Source organism: Vombatus ursinus, unplaced genomic scaffold (genome assembly GCF_900497805.2).
Source record: "Vombatus ursinus unplaced genomic scaffold, bare-nosed wombat genome assembly UNPS02009062.1, whole genome shotgun sequence".
Classification (NCBI taxonomy): Eukaryota; Metazoa; Chordata; class Mammalia; order Diprotodontia; family Vombatidae; genus Vombatus; species Vombatus ursinus.
The window spans coordinates 14,450,305-14,469,280 of NW_020948840.1; the positions used below are offsets into that span (position 1 = coordinate 14,450,305).

At 39.1% G+C, this 18,976-nt stretch overlaps 1 protein-coding gene across 1 annotated transcript in view; it reads left to right on the forward strand.

Moving 5' to 3' along the window:
• The window catches only part of CAPN14 (calpain 14), a 104,091-nt gene that overhangs the window by 18,587 nt on the left and 66,528 nt on the right, over positions 1 to 18,976 (forward strand). Inside the window, exons 9-15 of the mRNA XM_027850362.1 lie at positions 1,081 to 1,244; positions 2,805 to 2,968; positions 3,925 to 3,933; positions 11,198 to 11,406; positions 12,033 to 12,069; positions 13,809 to 13,865; positions 16,236 to 16,293. Coding sequence (XP_027706163.1) covers positions 1,081 to 1,244; positions 2,805 to 2,968; positions 3,925 to 3,933; positions 11,198 to 11,406; positions 12,033 to 12,069; positions 13,809 to 13,865; positions 16,236 to 16,293 — 698 coding nt within the window. The remainder of the gene's footprint in view (positions 1 to 1,080; positions 1,245 to 2,804; positions 2,969 to 3,924; positions 3,934 to 11,197; positions 11,407 to 12,032; positions 12,070 to 13,808; positions 13,866 to 16,235; positions 16,294 to 18,976) is intronic.

An 18,976-nucleotide genomic window follows, 5' to 3' on the forward strand; every position in this document is an offset into this window, starting at 1 on the left:
TACATATACTAGCTGTGTGAGGCTGGGTAAGTCACAATCTCTTAGTACCCCAGCCAGCTCTTTAAGACTATAGAACAATTGGCAATCTTCGGAGGGGTTTTCCTCACTGGGAGTTCTTTGAACAAAAGGTAGGTAGGTGACTCAATGAATAGAGCTCTGGACCTGGACTCAGCAAGACATGAGTTGAAATCCAGCCTCAGACACTTACTAACCACATGACCCTGGGCAAGTCACTCAACTTCTCTGTGCCTTAGTTTCTTCATCTGTAAAATGGAAATAATAATAGTACCCACCTCCCAAGGTTGTGAGGATAAAATAATATTTGTAAAGCAATTTGCAAACCTTAAAAGTGCTATATAAATGCTATTGTTGTTGTTGTTGTTATACAAATGAAATCACAGGTCCACACCTTTACCCCCACCCCCAAAAATGAGTATAGAAGGCTTTAGGGTTACAAAATCCCTTTTCTATTTGTATCATCCCATTCGATTCTCACAACCAGAACCATAACTACTGATGGTTCAGGCATCTTAGAAATGTTTCCTAGGAAAGCATCATGAAATACATCTTCAAATCAACTTTCTAAGATGAATTGAATAGGATAGGGAGAAGAGACTCTGGATATCATTCCCTGGGAGAAGGGACCCTATGACACAACAAGGCTATTGCAGCTTCCTATTTCAGCAAATGAGTCTTACTACACTCAGTTGTTCCTACATTGTAGGTGTAGGTGTCAATGCTGTTAATGCCTTCTAAAATTTAGTGCTTTGGGATAGTACCCTCATTGCCCCACCCTAGGTACATTTATGCTCACAATCACCACTGGGGTCGTGTTGTACAAATATTATCTGTATTTTTCACATGAAGATACTGAAAGGCTATGTAACTTGCCTATGTAAGCAGTGAGTGGCAGAGATGAAACTGGAATTTTTTTGACTTTAAATCCTTTGACTCCAGGCCCGGCAGTCCTTCCACTATGTCAAATGTGAGGTTTTGTAGTTTAAACTATCGGTTAGCTTTCTCCAACATGTCCTGATGGCTTGTCTTATCACGGTTTGGTCTTTGTGTCTGTTTTCTCAGGATGTCCTTCCATGACTTTAAATTCCATTTTGTGTCTCTGGTTATCTGTCAACTGACACCAGAACTGATGAGTCAGGAAGGAGGAAAGAGGTGGATGTGTTCTCTGAGTGCCGGGAGATGGGTGAGGGGCAGCACAGCTGGTGGCAGGCTAAGGCATTACAGAGGTAAGTCATTCCACAGGTTAGGTCAGAACTTTGTACAAGGTGGAAGCTGAGGGCTCTAATAGTCCTGAGCAAAAGGGAAAGGACAGCAGCGCAGAAATCTCAAGTGCTTTTTCTTTGGGAAATATAATGGATACAACAGTACATAGCCAATGGGCTCTCAGAATTAAATGCCTTATTCTTCCAAACATTCAAAATTCTTCAGACAAATGATTGTGTGGACAGATCACTTCTTCCACCGCATGGCTCAGTGTAGAATCCAGCACTGGCATTCAATGGAAAGGGAGAGGGCTCAACTTAAGAAACCCAGGAAGGCCCTTCCCTCCTCCTCCAACTTCCCTACTCAATGACTGAAGCCTAAGTTGGCTTCATTTCTTTAGCTTAAGATTTTGATTCCAGTTACAGCAGAGGAGGGAGGGAAAGAGAAAGCAAAGAGCTGGGGCCCCTAAAGATAAACTTGGCTTTCACAAAGGCCACAGCTGACTCTAGGAAGGCAGAGCTCAATTTAGATCTGTCTTAGCGATCAAATCAAGGAATATTATGTTCAGTTCTTTTTTTTTGAAAAATTATTACAATAGTCAGGATACAGAGCCCACAGGAAGATCATTCAAACCTTCTTTTGTGTTCAGTTATGAGGACCACATTTTAGGAAGGATATTGACAAGCCTGGGCTGTTCATAGAGTAGCATGACCAAGACAGTAAGGGAGCTAGAGATCATGTTCTAGGACGATTGGCTGAGGAAACTTGGGATAATTAGACTAGCTGTGTCTATATACCCCTATACACCCCTAACCAGGGGTATATGAATTTTTTTAAAAATTCTGATAACTGTATTTCAGTATAATTGATTTCCTTTGTAATCTTACATATTCTATTTTATGCATTTAAAATTATATTATGAGAAGGGGTCTGTAGGTTTCATTAGACTGCCAGAGTCCCCATAACACATATGTAAGTATATATAGCATATAAAGAAAATAAATACAAATGAATATGAGGTGATTGAATAAAAGGCCCTATGGGAGAGAAAACATTAGAATTCGAGGAAATCAGGAAAAGCCCATTGTAGGAGTTTACATTCTAATGGAGGAAACTACACACATTGGGAAATGGTGATCAGGGAAGAGAATTTTGGTCTAGAAATTTGCAGGGATGGTGTGTGGGATCCTAGAGGAGTAGATTGACACAATTTAGGAAAGAACAGTGACAGAGTGTTTTGATCATGGTTTGTGGTTCCAGAAGTGGAGATAACATAAGGAGGAAGAAAGGAGAAAAGGGTAGACTAGAGGTGGTAAAAGAATTGGTAAGGAGGCTATGGAGGAGGCGAATAAGAAAAAGTAAAGTGCAATATGGCTACAGCTTTCTAAAATGCCTTTCTCTGTGAGATAGTCACTGATCAGGAGAGTAGGGCCCCAGGACATTTTTATTAATGTCTAAGTTGGACTAGATGTGCTCTGAGGCCCCTTCAAATTGGAAGATTCCAAAGTTCTAGGATTCTAGGGAAATACAGAACGTTTTCTTTAGTATTAAATCTCTGATGGGTTTAACCCCTCCTTCCCCAGACACATTTTGGATGAACCCACAATTTCAACTTACTCTCCTAAGAGCTGATGAAGACAAGAGGTCCTCAAATCGCTGCAGTGTCTTGGTTTCCCTTATGCAAAAATCTAAGAGCCGTCACAGGAACCAAATGTGTTACTTCCCCATTGGCACTTTTCTTTTCAGGGTAGGTGGAAACATTTGGATCAATCAAAGTGAGTGATGCCCAATGTGGGATCAGAAATACATTGGTTTTACCATCCCAAAGGGTCTCTAATTCTCTTCTGGGAAAATGACCAAACATGAGTATGGCCCATTTATTATCCCTCTTTTCTCTCTTCTCCAACAACATTCCACTTTTGGATAGCACTAAGTATAAGAAAACTTTTAAAATTTCAAGCCAAAGTTTGTTTCTCTTTATCTTCCACCCCTGCTCCTGGTTTTCCCCCTTTGGAATCAAGTAGGAAAGGCCTAATCTCTCTTCCATGTGGCACATTGAAATTTTTCCTCCTTGTGAAAATATTTAGTAAATATTCACAGAATCATAGAATTGAAAGGAATTTCAATTATCATCTAGGCCAACCCGTACACAAAAGGAATCCCTAATATGACAAACCCAACAAATAAATGGTCAGTTGCTGCTTTGAGGTGTTTAAGCAGAGGGTGGGTGACCACCGTATTGGGTATTTAAAGGTGGGAATTCTTTTTGGGCTAAAGGTTAGATTGGATGGCTGCAGAAGTCCCTCTAATTAGCAAGTTCTGTGACCAGATTTATGGCATAGTTCCCTGAAGAAGTGAAATGAAGTATTTCTCTCTGAGCAAATTGATTCTTCTCCAATCATGATCCGTCTTTCACTTTCAGGTCTGCTTATCCATCCTGCATCCTCAGCCCCATTTAGATCTGGTTTCATCTGTGTCTTCTATTTTCATGGGCTCTTCTTTAGCAATGGTCTTTGGTTGGTCATTCCCTTAAGACCAGGCATAGAATCACGGCCTGTTAGTGCTATAAGTGACCTCAGAGAACATGTATTCTGATCCCATAACTTTAGAGTTCTATCACCTTGGCCTTTGAGTTTGTAGGTTTGGGCTTGTAGAAGAACTGAATTCCTTGACTAACCTATTCTCTTTCTTCTTGTCCTCCAGGTGAATGAGGTGAGTCTCTGATTTGGAAGTCAGTCATTCCTATGAGCTATATCTATGATATGTCACCAGCTGTGAAGTCACTTAGCTCTGATTTAACTCTAGATACTTGTCCCCAAAACTCTAGATACAAGGTCCCAAAATGATGTCATCTACTATGGGCTAGCGCAATTAAAAGAATCTCTATTATTCTTTTTTTAAATTGATTTTTAACATTCTTTTCTTTTTAATATGTTGCATTCCAAATTCTTTCCCTTCCTCCCACTCCCTTTGTCATCCACAGAGAAGGTAAGCAATATGTCAATTATATATGTGAAATCATGCAAAACATATTTCCATATCAGCCATAATTTTTTTAAAAGCTAGGTAAAGAAAGCGAGAAAAATTATATTTCAGTTTGCACTGAGTTCGTTAGTTCTCTCTTTGAAGGTGGATAGCATTTTTTTTCATCATGAGTCCTTTGGAATTATCTTGGATTATTGTATTGATCAGAGTAGTTAAGTCTTTCACAATTGATCATCATTACAATGTTATTGTGCACAATGATCTCCTGGTTTTTCTCACTTCACTGCATCAGTTCGTATAAGTCTGGCCATGTTTTTCTGAAACCACACCATCATTTCTTACAGCACAATAGTACTCCATCATAATCATGTGCCACAACTTGTTCAGCCATTCACCAACTGGTAGGCATCCCCTCAATTTCCATTTCTTTGCCACCACCAAAAGAACTGCCATAAATATTTTTGGTCATATAGCTCTTTTTTTTTTCTGATCTGTTTGGGATATGTATCTAAGAGTGGTATTGCTAGTTTTGTAGCTCTTTGGCCCTAGTTCCAAATTGTTCTTCAGAATGGTTGGACCAGTTTACTACTCCACCAGCAGTTCATTAGTGTACCTATTTTTCTTTCATTTCCTCCAGTATTTGTCATTTTTGATAGGTATGAGATGGTACCTCAAAGTTGTTTTAATTTGCCTTTCTCTAATCAGTAGTGATTTAGAGTGGAATATAGAGTATTCAGAGGGACTAGCACTTTGGTGTGAGAAACTATTGAGCCATTTGCAAGACCTCTCTTCTACCTTTTGTGTCCTCCGTCACCCAATTCTCACTGCTGGCTCCAAGAAGTTATAGCATGCACAGCAGTCACACCCTGGTAAAACCGTCTCAGCAGATGGGCTAAACTAGGTTGAGGGTAACTAACAGGCCTCAAAACCATCAGTGAATTATGGGGATGTCTACCCCAAGCATGTGAAGACCCAGTAGAATGGGTGGATGAGAACAATTTGAAGGCAGCTGAAGCAGGTGCGATGGAATGTTCAGAGGTTGGTCAGACTTTGAAGATGCCACAGTCATACACAGCATCTCAGGCCATTGTCAGTCAGCTTGCCTCTAGTATTGTTACTGGACTTCAATGATTCTGAAAGAGAGAGTAAGGCTGACAACTTTGTACAGCTCTGCTTCACTCAAATCCAATTCACATGCAAGTCATCACCCTGTGATGTCATTGCTCTTTTTTGAAAATGAAGGATGAACAACAAGTGATTTAGAGCATTTTTTTCACGTGGCTATAGATAGCTTTGATATCTTCTTCCAAAAACTGTGTTTATATCCTTTGACTACTTATCAATTGGGAAATGGCTCTTACTTCTATAAATTGGACTCTGTTTCTACACTCAGTATATATTTGAGAAAGGAGGCTTTTATCAGAGAAACTTGCAATAATTTTTTTATATTATTTCATCGTATGTGGTACCTTTTAGCAAAATGTAGTTTCCCTGATTATCCCTCTTAATTAGGTTTATTTTGGCTTTTGCTTTGTCTGAGATCATGATTGCTACCCTTGCCTTTTTTACTTCAGCTGAAGTAATTAGATTCTGCTCCAGCCCTTTGTTTTAACTCTAGGTTGTCTTTCTGTTTCAGGAGTATCTCTTGTAAACAACATATTGTTGGATTCTGATTTCTAATCCATTATGCTAACCACTTCCATTTGATGAATGAACTCATCCTATTCACATTCAGTTATGATTACTAATCACGTTTTCTCTCCATCCCATTTTTTTCTTTCTCTCTTTTTTTCAATCCTATCTCTCCTCAGAAACCTATTTTGCTGGGGCAGCTAGGTGGCACAGTGGATAGAGCACTGGCCCTGGAGTCAGGGGGACTTGAGTTCAAATTCGGCCTCGGACCCATAATACTTCCCAGCTGTGTCTGAGGCCAGATTTGAACTCAGGTCCTCCTGACTCCAGGGCTGGTGCTTTATCTACTGCACCACCTAGCTGCCCCCCAATTCTAATTTTTAAATAATTATTTTATTCAGTGAGCTTTTGTATGTCTTTTTCCATTTGGCCAATTCTGTTTTTTAGGGAATTCTTTTCTTTGGTGAATTTTTGAGCCTCTTTTACCAAACTATTTCAATTCATAATTTTCTTGTATCGCTCTCATGCGTTTTCCCATTTTTTCCTCTACCACTCATCTCCTTCTTTAATTCTCCCAGGAATTCTTGTTAGGCTTGGGTCCAATTAGCATTTTTCTTTGAGGCTTTGTTTGTTGCTGTTTTTCTACTGTTGTCTTCTTCTGAGTTTATATTTTTTTCTTCCCTGCCTCTATAGTTGCTTTTTATGGTCAAATTCTTTTGTTGCTCTTGTTTGCTTATTTTTCTAGTCTATTTCTTGACTTTGAACTTTCACTAAAGTTGGGCTCTGCTCACCTGGGAGTGGGGAGGCACCGTCTCAATCTTCAGGCTTTTTTATCTGCTGCTTTCAGAGCTAATTCTGGGAGTCTTGGTATTTTCAAGGTGGCTTGATCCTGGGTGAGGTCTAGTCATTGCTCTCCTGGTTTGCACTCTGGTCTTTACCCAGGAAGGGCCCCAGATCCCCTGTAGCCATAAGCACTAGTGCTATCCTTGCTTTGTAACTGCAACCAAGGCACTGCTCCCTTGTGACTGACCCCCAACATTCCTCTCTGCCCTGGAGCTGTGACCCAGAACTGCAATAGAGTCTTCAGTTAACTCCAGCTATACTTAGTGCCTACAAAGGGTCCCCGGGAATCTCTTTCTAACCAGTTGTCTGATGCCTTCTCATCTCTGGTCTGAGAGTTCCTGAAACTGCTATTGCTGCCACTGCGTGTGTGGGCTTCTGGACAGGTCTCTACCCCAGGATCACACACTTCTCCTGCCAAACTCCTAAGTTTTCTTAGGCTGGAAAAATGTTTCACCCTGACCTTTTGTTGGCTTTGCCACTCCAAAATTTGATTTGAAGTATTATTTTAAAGTTGTTTGGAGGAGAATGTTGAGAGAGTTCCTTTGGGTTGCCTCTAATTCACTGTCTTCAATCCCTGTTTTTCCTAACAGATTACCTATCTGCTGTTCATACCCTTTAGGAGGGCACCAACCTTTTTCCTACTTTGAGGCAGCCTATAAGCAGAAAATAAAAATAAGGAGAAGCTTGGCTTTGGGACTGATTTTAGGATTGTCCTCATTGTACTGAGGTGGTGGGTTATGTGTCTCGGAAGGTGGAAGAGTATGAGAGGCAGATGAGATCTTTTAATGGCATAACAATAAAGCTCTGGGGAGTCAAGTTATCTGGAATGTTTTCCCTATGTTTCTCTGTTAGTGTTCTCCTAAGCCATCTTTGTTCCTGAGGAACATGTGATGCACTGAGCTATACTACAAACTGCTTAAGATCTGAAGCCTAGGCTACAGCAAAAACTAGGTAGCAATGACTCACTGTCACAAGATCAGAGGTCATAGCATTCTTAAAGCCAAGGGGTCGGTCATAGAACTTGAAGCCAAAGGGTCAGTCATAGAACTATGATCCAAGTGAGGAACTTTCCTTCCAGGAATCCTTTTAGCTGCTCAAGATGAAATCTGAGCCCAACTTAGGCCAGGGCCAGTAGTTACAAGATCCATTTCAGAATTTATTGAATACTTAGATGAATACCAAGATATAGTATTGAAGACTGTTGCAACACAGGGAGAAAGATAAATCACAGTATTGACTGCATTATAAAACCCATAAAACCTGGGTATGTGATATATGGGCATGTCAAGAAGCCACGAAGCATACCTCTTTAAGGGAGAGATGGATTGTGGCACAAACAGGAAGGGATGAGAGAGAGAGAGAGAGAGAGAGAGAGAGAGAGAGAGAGAGAGAGAGAGAGAAAGAGAGAGAGAGAGAATTTCTATGATGCAGCAATAGTAAAAGTATATTAGCAAGAATAAATTAAGAAGGTATTTGGTCTCTCAGCTAAAGAATGCCAGGATTCATCCTCTGGGGACATTTACAGATAAAACACAAACCAGGACTACTAATCCTGCTGCTGCTGCTGCAGCTGCTGTTGCTATTACTACTACTACTACTACTACTACCCACCCCATTCTCTTTCTCTCTCTCTCTCCACACACACACACACAAACACACCCTCCCCACACACATGCACACATACATATACACACATATATGCACATATTATATAAATTATCTAAACAATTTTACACACATAAATTATATATAAGTCCAGATATATTATACATAAATTAAGATTAAAAATTATAAATCACTTTCCTCACAATAATTCATGAGATAGATAAAGCAAATATCATTTCCCATAATTTCTTGTCCACTTGTTTTTTTATTTGAATTCATTTTTAACATTCATTTTTAAAATTTATTTAAATATTTGTTTTTAGTTTTCAACATTCACTTCCACAAGATTTTGAGTTCCAAATTTTCTCCCCATCTTGCCCCTCCCCCACCCCAAGACAGCATGCATTCTGAATACCCCTTCCCCTAATCTGCCCTCCATTCTATCTCTCTCCCCCTTTCTCTTATTTTCTTCCCCTTCTATTTTCCTGTAGGGCAGGATTGATTTCTATACCCCATTGCCTATATATCTTATTTCCCTGTTGCATGTAAAAACAATTTTTAACATTTGTTTTTAAAACTTTGGGTTCCAAATTCTATCCCTTCCTCCCTCCCCACTCACCCTCATTGAGAAGGCAAGCAACTCGATACAGGTTATATATGTGTAATCATGCAAAACACTTTCATAGTAGTCATGTTGTGAAAAACTAACTATATTTTCCTAGGCCACCTAGCTAGGATTTGTCAGGGACAAGATGTGATTAAAGGTCTTTCTGCCTCTGAGGCCAGAAGTTGCTGATCTCTATAAGCAGAGGGAATTTCTACACTGTTGAAATTACAGGTCAGAATCCATAGCCTCAAAATGCATCTGATGCATGTATCGTCTCATTTGATCCTCAAAATAATTCTGTGAAGTCAGTGCTATTATTATTCCCATTTTGCAGATGAGATAAGTGAGATGAGAGAAGTTAAATGACTTGTCCAGGGCCCCACAGCTAGTAAGTGTCTGAGGCAGGATTCAAACTCAGGTCTCACTCACTCCAAGGTCAATATTCTACACACTACACCACCTAACTGCCTCCAATAGCTAATATGTTATTGTATACTACAATATAACTTGTGTCTTTTAAAATCACATGAATGATACAGAAGAGGGCCAAGCCTTGTTGTTAAAGTCCATATTAAACTTTTCTGTGTATAATTGTTACATTGGAGGTGAGGTGAACATAACTTATGTCCAAACTTTTGATAATGAAACATTTTTCAGTCCTCTTCCTCCTCCTCCTCCTCTTCCGCATCATGTCATTAGCTTACATCGTTAAATAAAGGCAAAATTTACGAAGTCTTTTCTTTTTTAAAATAATCTATTTTATTTTTAATTTGTGGAATAAAATAAGCACTTCTATAATACAGTATAATAAAAAAGATGATTGCACGTGAAACTGCTAATCTATTATGTACAACCTCTTATTCCTTTTAAATATATAGCAAAGTTATCATGGAGAGATGGGAGGGTATATTTATTCCCATTTTTTAAAGGAGGAGGATAAGGTTCAAAAAGCCAGTCAGCGATTTGCCCAAGGTCACACATCTAGCGGTATTTAGACCAGAACTCAGGTCTCTTGATGCAAGGTCCAATGCCCTTTAACCCCTCTACCCTGCTTCTCATCCCATTGTCTTTCCTGACTGCTGACATTTCATTTGCTTTCTAAAAACAAAGCCTCCTGACGGGAGTTTCACTACCCAATCCACCACATTTGAGCCATTGCTACTGTGACTATGAAATTTTCTATCCCAGGGAGGAGAGCCAGATGGGCTGTCCAAAAACCAAGTATACCTTTCTTCTACCACGCCCAGAAAGGCCCTCTGCATACTCCTGTCTTCAAAAAAATTTTTTTTTAAGTATAAAGGAAGTGGGAAATGTCTTTTTTTTCTGTTTAAAAAGCACTTAATAAACTTGCATAATAAAAAAATTATACTTTTTAAAAATGACATTCTTGTTTACTGCTGATGAGGAATGGGGATATATATGTATACTATTGTGTGGATGATTTTACTTTTTCATTTAATGTCTAAATTGATCAATAAGTATTTACTGAATACCTAAAGAGAAATACCAAAATTCCCACATGTTCTTTTTGCCCCATTACCATCCCTTATTCTCTGGCTGCTATTGTGGTGGGTTTGGCTGGCCTAGCTACCAGCTGAATAGCGTGACATAGTGGATAGTATCTTGACTTAGGTTATAATATAACTGGGTTCTAGTCTCAGTCCTGTTACATACTTCCTATATGTGACTTTGAACAAGTCACCTCCACTTCCTTGGTTCCAGTTTCCTCATTTATAACATGAATAATAATAATAGCTAGCATTTATATAGAGCTAGGAGGTTTACAAAGAAGTTTACAAATATCTCATTTTATCCTCATAACCCTAAGAGGCAGGTGCTATTATTATCCCCATTTTACATATGAGGAAACTGAAGCACACAGAAGTTAAATGACTTGCCCAAGGTCAAACAGCGAGTAAGTATCTGAGGGTGAATTTGAACTCAGGTCTTTCTGATTCTAATTAACAACAACAGTAACAACAATCTAGTGCTCTATCCATTGCAGCTTCTAGCTGACTGAGGAGCTTGACTTAGAAGACTTCTGAGGTCCTCTTTGGTTCTAAATCTAGGAAACTGTTTTTAGATGACTTCTGTGTCCCCTTCCACCTCTGGTGACCTATAAGCTTCTACTGCTCTGGCTCTGTTTTGGCCACAACCTGGGGTGGGGGGGAAGGAGGGCGTGGGGGGTGCGGGGGGGGGGGAGGGGGGGGGGGGGGGGGGGGGTGGTGGTGCTCTCAGCGTGGAGGGCTTGGGGAGGGAGGATTTCTGTAATTCCTTTACCTGGGTTGTTCCTCTTTTATTCAGCAGCTTTGGGGGGGCAACCATCGGCTGCCCCAGGAGTTCTTCCAGAGAACCACCCCATTGTTTGTCCCCAGAGACTTTCAGACACAGAGAGAAGTGAGCTATGAGTTTTTCTTGGAGCCAGGCACTTACCTCATTGTTCCCTGTACCTCTGAGCCCTGGCAGGAATCTGAATTCATCCTGAGAGTCTTCTCCAGGAAGCATGCCTTATAGTAAGGAAGCCAGTTGGCTGCTCTCTCTGTCTCTGTCTCTGTCTGTCTCTGTCTCTCTGTCTCTGTCTCTGTTTCTGTCTGTCTCTCCCTCTCTCTCTGTGTATGTGTGTGTGTGTGTGTGTGTGTGTGTAGGAGTGAGGTTTTTGCATGGCCTCTCTAGTGATGGGGATAAAGAGAAGAGAAGAGAATGGATAGGATGAGCAAGATGGAAAAGCTAGTGAGTATGAAGGCATGGGATGACTTTTGTGGGTTTATAACTCCTAGTATATGGTCCCCTGCATATAGCAAGCTGCCAGTAAATACTTTTAGATTCATTGGTTGCAACATGGATCCTAAAAACCATGAAAGTTACAAGGATTTCAACACAGGTCCTAAAGATTATACATCAAAGACTTCTCAGACTAGGAAAGAAAGGGGGAAGGGAATCTGTTACTAAGTCAAAAGCAATTGAAAAAGAAATGGAAAAAAGATTTGAGAAAGGGGAACATATAGGTGGCAACTGTCTGTAGGAAGCAGAAGGAGAAAGAAGAAATGGGAGAAAGGAGGTAATAGATCAAAATGTTCTCTGTAGCTTTCCCTTTCCTGCAATGTTCTTGAGTGCATCTTTTTTCTTCTTCTATTCTCAGTGAAATGGGCAGCAATTGCAGCTTTGTCCTCCCTAAGGTGAGTTGATAGGAGGAAGTTTGATCAACTTTGAGTCTCTTTTTACTGTTTTTAGCTTTGGATGGGAGCTTCCTCACTTTGCTTTGCATTAAACAGCAACTGTGCCATATTGACTAATGGCCATCTATCTCTGATCAGACAGACTGAGAAAGATGGCAGCTGGGCTGAGTACCTCAGGGGAGGTACGTTTGGTTTCAGTACCTTTTCAAACCAACTCAGTCCTTGGTATCCAGGTGGGGATGAGTTAAGTGTCTTGTCTTTTCTCCTTTGTCTCCTTATGGTCCATTTCAACCATTTCAATTATTGGTAGGTTCTTAAGGAAAGAGAAGGCACAGATTACAACTGTTTGGGTGTCCAAGGGGGTAGTGAGCATTTATTAAATGCCTACTATGTGCCAGGCAGGCACTGTGCTAAGTGCTTTACAAATAGTATCTCATTTCTACCAAGGTAGAAGAATTATTAAAAGAAAAGCTTGAAAGTCATATATTAACTGAAATATTTATTTTGTATTTGAGTTTAGAATCACAGAAAGTTAGAGCTATAAGTGACCTTAGGGATCATAGAGCTAGAAACAGAAAGGATTTCAGTGGCCATATAGTTGTACTCCTTCATTTTACAGTTGAGGAAACTGAGGCCCAGGGTGAGTAAGGGATTAACTCAAAGTCACACAAACAGCTAGCATCAAAGTCTGAGTCACTTAGTCTAACCCACCTATTTTACAGATGAAGAGACTGAGACCCAGAGAAATGAAATAACTGGGTCACACAGCAAATTACTGGCAAAGCTAGGACTAAGATCCATACCTCTTGATCTCTGGATCAATGCACTTCCTTAATTTATCTGCTTCACTGCTATTCTATTACCATGGATAGTAAAAAACCCCAAAAAACCAAGAATACTGACATTTTCCCCCTAAAAAAATCAAAAAGCTTTCCAAACTTTCTTTAAAGATATTTTCCTCACAATTCACCTTTAGGGAACATTAGCCTCTTCTATACAGATGGAAAAACTGAGGGCTAAAAAGTGATCAGCCTAGATGAGTCAATGTTAGCCCCCACATTCCTAGGTCAGAAATCAAGTCCCACTGGCCTACAGTTTATGGGCCATTCCGAATAAATACGATGCCTCTTTGTATAGTAAGCAGAAAGAAAAGGGGATTTAGAGTAAGAGAATTTGGGTTCAAATTCTCGACATCATTTCCTATCTATGTAAAGTTGTACAAGTCACTTAAACTCTTGGAATCTCAATTTCTTCGTCTGAAAAAAATGAGGGAGCGAGGCTACATGAACTTAAATGTCTCATTCATGATGGTATGATCATAGGGGGCCCCTAACAAAGCTGTCAGTGAAACAATGTGGTTCACGTGGGTGGAGTCGTAGGCCAAATGTGAGTGCAGGGGTTACCAACCCCTAACCAGGTTTTCAATTAAGTGGAAAGATTAACTCTTGGCTTTTCAGTAAAAAATAAAATAAAGACTAAGTAAAAGGATGAACAGTTGAGAAACAGGGAAAGTGAAAGGTTAGAGAGGATTTGGAATAGATCACTGCCATCTCTCTTTTTCTCTCATGAGTGGAGATGGTTGGCAGTTCTGAGGAAAAATCAAAGCTTATGTCTCTCAGGAACTCTGTCCTTCACCTCTAAAGCATTGAGTGAAGGTGAAAGATGAGGAACATCTGGGACAGATGAGGAAGTATATACACTGTCAATGAATGAGCCAATGTTTGCATTTCTTCCTGCAGGAGATAGTAGAGAGATACGAAGGGGAGGAGAAATTCTTCACTAAACTGTTTGAAAAAGTAAGTGGACCTCCTGTGGATGGACAAAGAGAACAGGGCAGAGGTTAAAGGGGAGCAGCTGTTCTTGCTAAGCTATATGCTTGACCCCCAGGTGTAAGCTGGACTCAGCTAACTTCTCCCAACCTTTTACCCCATTTGGAGGGGTATGAGAGTAGGGATTGTTAACTTGGGGTACATGAACTTTAATATATATATAAACATATTTTAAATATAAATATATTTTAAAAATATTTGTTGATAACTATATTTCAATATAGTTGGTTTCCTTTGTAATCTCATGTATTTTTATGCATTTGAAAATATTTCAGGAAGGGGTACAGAGGCTTCACCCTTCAATAATAACCCTTTGGATATTTATCAGATAAGATAAATAAACACAAAATTGATCCCTGAGGGGATGAACCAGGATAGGACATCCTTCATGGAGAAGAAAATCTGTCAACAAGCATTTATTTAGCCCCTACTACATGCCAGGCATTGTGCTAAGTATTGGGGATATAAAGATAAAAATTTGGGGCAGCTAGAGAACCGGCCCTGGAATCAGGAGGACCTGAGTTCAAATCCAACCTCAGACACATAACACTTACTAGCTGTGTGACCATGGGTAAGTCACTTAACCCCATTGCCTAGCCAAAAAAATAAAAAATAAAACAAATATAAAAATGAGGCCATTACTGGAGCTTACATACAACCACTGGACAGTCAAGAAGCTTATACTCTTCTAAGATGGGATTATAGGAATGACAGGCCCTGGGGAATCAGGTACAAAGCATGAGGGTGCCAGTCTAGGTGCACTAAATACAGTCTTTGCTCACTTGGTCATTTGCAGACAGTTCCCCAGTCCCAAGAACCCTATAGTATACAACCTGGGAAAGCAAATAGCTGTGAAAGTCTAATATATCATTAACTACAGAGAAGCTAAATTTGATTAGGAGAAGGATGGCTAAGAATTCTGCAAGACTGTGATCTGATATCTAAGGATCGTCATCCTAACTGAAAGGTTCATGAATCTCTTCCTTATGTTATTAACACAATAAGGCCCTTTTAACCATAGGGTCTTAGATTTAAATGTACAACTTATTTGTCTCCTATTCAGATATTGATTTGCCTTTGGCATTTCACTAAATTAATCTCGAGGAACTAGACCTGAAGCTTCAACTTTTATTTACAGTGAATTTTCTCTGTCTCCCCTGCAGCTTTCCTGCTCTAGGCTAACTATCTGCACTTGATTTACAATATAACCTCTTTGGGTTTTTTATTTTAAATTGAAAAATCTATTTTTTTCTCTCATAAACTTCTTTCTCTCCCCTTTCCTCTCTCCCTTCCTCTCCCAAAGCAAAGGAAAAAGAAAAACAAAATCCTTGTAACAAATAAGCATAGTCAAGCAAAACAATTTCCCACATTGGTTATGTCCAAAATTCTTATGTCTGATTTTGCACTCTGACTCTATTACCTCTCTGTCAGGAGGTAGGTAGCGTACTTCATCACTGGTAATGGGATCTCTTTGTAAAGGTCCTAACTCCAGATTTCATTATCAGTCAAACACAAGTTTGCTGCTGCTTTCACTGTAATGAGAAAGCCTGGTGAAACAGGTGCTTTTCCTGTCCAGCTGTTTGTTCTCAAGCCCCAAAGAGTTCCTGTTCAGAAAGGGCTGTGAAACTGTGCTGAATGGAGACTGGAGGGGAGAATTCCAGTGGTCGAGAGTTTGATTTGACACAGAATAGCTCATAGTTAGCTTCAAATCTGATACAGCTAAGCATCTATTAAGAAATTTTTTTTTTTTTGGCAAGGCAATTGGGATTAAGTGACTTGCCCAGGGTCACATAGCTAGTCAGTATCATGTGTCTGAGGTCACATTTGAACTCAGGTCCTCCTGACTTCAGGGCCAGTGCTCTATCCACTGCGCCACCTAGCTACCCTAAGAACCTTTTACTTGCAAGACACTGTACTAGGCACTAAGAACACAAAGGGGAAAAAAAAGGAAAATAATTCTTCTTTGGGGAGCTTACATTCTACTGGAGGAATAAAATTTGTACACAATTAAGTATACATGTGATAATTTTCAAAGAAGAAAACGAATGTTAACAATGAAAGGGATCAATCAAGAAAGACTTCCCATCATAGATGACGAATGAACAGAGTCTTGAAGGAAGACAGGAATCTTAAGCGGTAGCTGTGAGGAGGGAGTGTGCAGAGGTGGGAGACAGAGGACTATGTTTAGAGAACAGCAAACAGGCTAGCATGTCTAGAATGTAGAGTTCAAATAAGCCGAGAAAGAAAGTCTGGAGCCACTTAGTTCTTTATTGCTTTATGTTCTATCTTCACTAATGATAGATAACTCATCCTCTTCTCTTTTGTCCCTCCTTTCAGAACTCAGAAATAGATGCGATCCAATTGCAGAAGATTCTGAATAACATGACCTGGACACGTAAGTGTTCCAAACTCCTTCTGTGTGAAGGAAAATTCCGAGTTAGAGATTCATGGAAGACTGGAATTTTCCTCTCTGATGGAGGAAGGTCATCCTTTGACCTCACTATGTTGACTTGAGCACACACCAGACCCACGCGCTGGCACAACAGTGAAGGCTTTCTTACAATCATAGAAGCTCAGAGATGGAAGGGAACTCAGAGCACATCTAGTCCAATCCATACCCAAGTTGGAATCTCCTCTATGATGTATATGATATACAAATGTGTTAGTGCAATTTCCTGTTGTTAAAGTCTTAAAATTGCATTAAGACTTTTGGAACACCCTGTGTGTTCCCACCTGAAGACCTCCAGGGATTGAATACTCCTGATCTCTGTAGGTGGTCCATTCTATTTTTAGACTACTAATTATTAGAAAGCTTTTCCTCATGTCAAGCTGAAATCTGCCTTTCTATAATTCCCGTGCTTTGATCAGTGTGATTCCCTTGCTTTCTGGCAAAAAGGCTAATCCCTTTTCCATATGACTGACAATTTTAATACAACTATCATGTCTCCCTTAAGTCTTATATTTTATAGGCTAGATGTTATAGAGGAAGATATATTCATATACATATATGTACACATTATATATATGTGTGTGTGTATGTGTATATATGTATATGTACACATATGTGTGTGTACCTAGTTCCTTCCATCACATGTCATACCACCAATCTGTATCAACCATCTTCCTTTGAGTAGGCTCTAGATTGTCAATGATGTTCAGCATGTAATAGAGGTTTGAAAGCTGACTGGTATTCTGAGATTTGTAGTTCAGAAGGATATGCATTTTCCTCTCAGCCCTGACAGTTCTTTGTTGATTTTTTTAACTCAAGTACAGGAATTTACATTTTTGCATATTAAATTTTATCTTATTAGACTTAACCCATTGCTCTAGTACATCAGAATCTTTTAAAAAATTTTAATTCTGTGATTGAACATATTAATTCTTCCTCTAGTTTTACATAATCTGAAAATTTTATAAGCATGTCATCTATGTCAGGGCCCAAGTCATTAGTAAAAATGTTAAACAGAACAGGGTCAATGAAAGATCACTACAACACTCCATAAGAATAAAAGATATCCCTCCAGGTTGGCATCAATCTATAAATTCAGTTCTGTGGCTCTGGTTGTTCAATGAGTCTCAAACACACTCAATTATACTACTTTCAAGCAGTGTTGGAAATCTTCACTTGCTTTCTTAGGTAGTATATGTAAATATTTTGATAGATGAACTGTAAAGAATGATTATTTTGTTCATTTTACTACTGTAAGAGATATTACTGTGGGATGTAGACATTTTTAAAAATTGAATTGTTGAAGTAAGGAGCTGGCTGGTTAAAGAAGTCTGAGTGAACTGGTAAAGTTTCAATACTTACATAAGAGGTTGAATGATGAGGGAGATATTTTTTTAACCAAGAATTTATACCAGCAGGTAAGGACTCAAGTCATTTCTTCATTTCTACTATCTTCCAGTAGTTATGGGAAATGAGCTTTAAGATAGCATTGACTGTACCCCGAGAACTATTGAATGGTGTTTGGTCAAAAGGGGCCTCTGTATATGACTGAGAAGTCCAGGTGATATTGTGACTTAAATGATTTTATCCCAAGTTTCCTTTAAATCAGTCAATACACAGATGAAGGTCTTTTATCATTATTGTTATTAATTATAATTAATATGATTAGTTATTTTAAAAATAATAATAATACATCATTAACTCAGATAACTCTTTGTGGTATAAACTCGGTGCTCTTAAAAACTATGTAATGCTTTGGCAATATATCTATTACCCTACATTTAGTTTAGTTGTTTTGTTTTTAATGTACAAATATATGAAGGTGGTATTCTGGTTTGGTAGCTGTTCACATAAAAAAAAAAAAAACTAGGGGTCTTATTTGGCCACAGATTTATAGTAAGCCAACAGTGGGGTGTGAATGCTAAAAAAAAAGTTAGTGTCCCAAATATAGCAACATAATTTAGTGGGTAGATTGGCCTTGGAGTCAGAAATTCTGAGTTGGAATGTCAGTTCTGACACTTAGAAAGCTATGTGACCAGAGCAAGCAACTTCACTAAGACTCAGTTTCCTGAGGATCATAGTAATATTGTGCTTGTATTACACGCTTCATTGGGCTGGTGTGAGAAAAGTGCATTGTCAACTCTAAAGTGCTGTAAAAATTTGTGCTATTATGATAATATTTATAATAGTAACAGTGGTCCCATAGTATGCTGAATGGACCAGACCACAATCTGGACTATTATGCTTAATTCTGTTTACCATATTTTAAAAGATATGCAGTGAACTAGAATGTGTCCAGAGAGGGTGACCAGGATAATGAGAGATCTAGAAACCATATCTTCCTTGCTTTTTCTCCAGGCTGTATTCAGGCTCTATGGTTGCTCAATCAATCAATATTTATTAATATTTATTGTGCCAGGCACTATGCTGAGCCTTCTCGCTCTTTTAATGACGTTATCATAATAACTGTCATTTGTAGAGCATTTTAAAACTAAAGTTTTCAAAGAATTCTACACACATTATGTCATTTCACACTCACAAACTTGTAAAGTAAGTCCTACAGGGATTATCCAATTTAATCCAAACAATACAATTTACAGACAAGTAAACACAATCTCATAACAGTTAA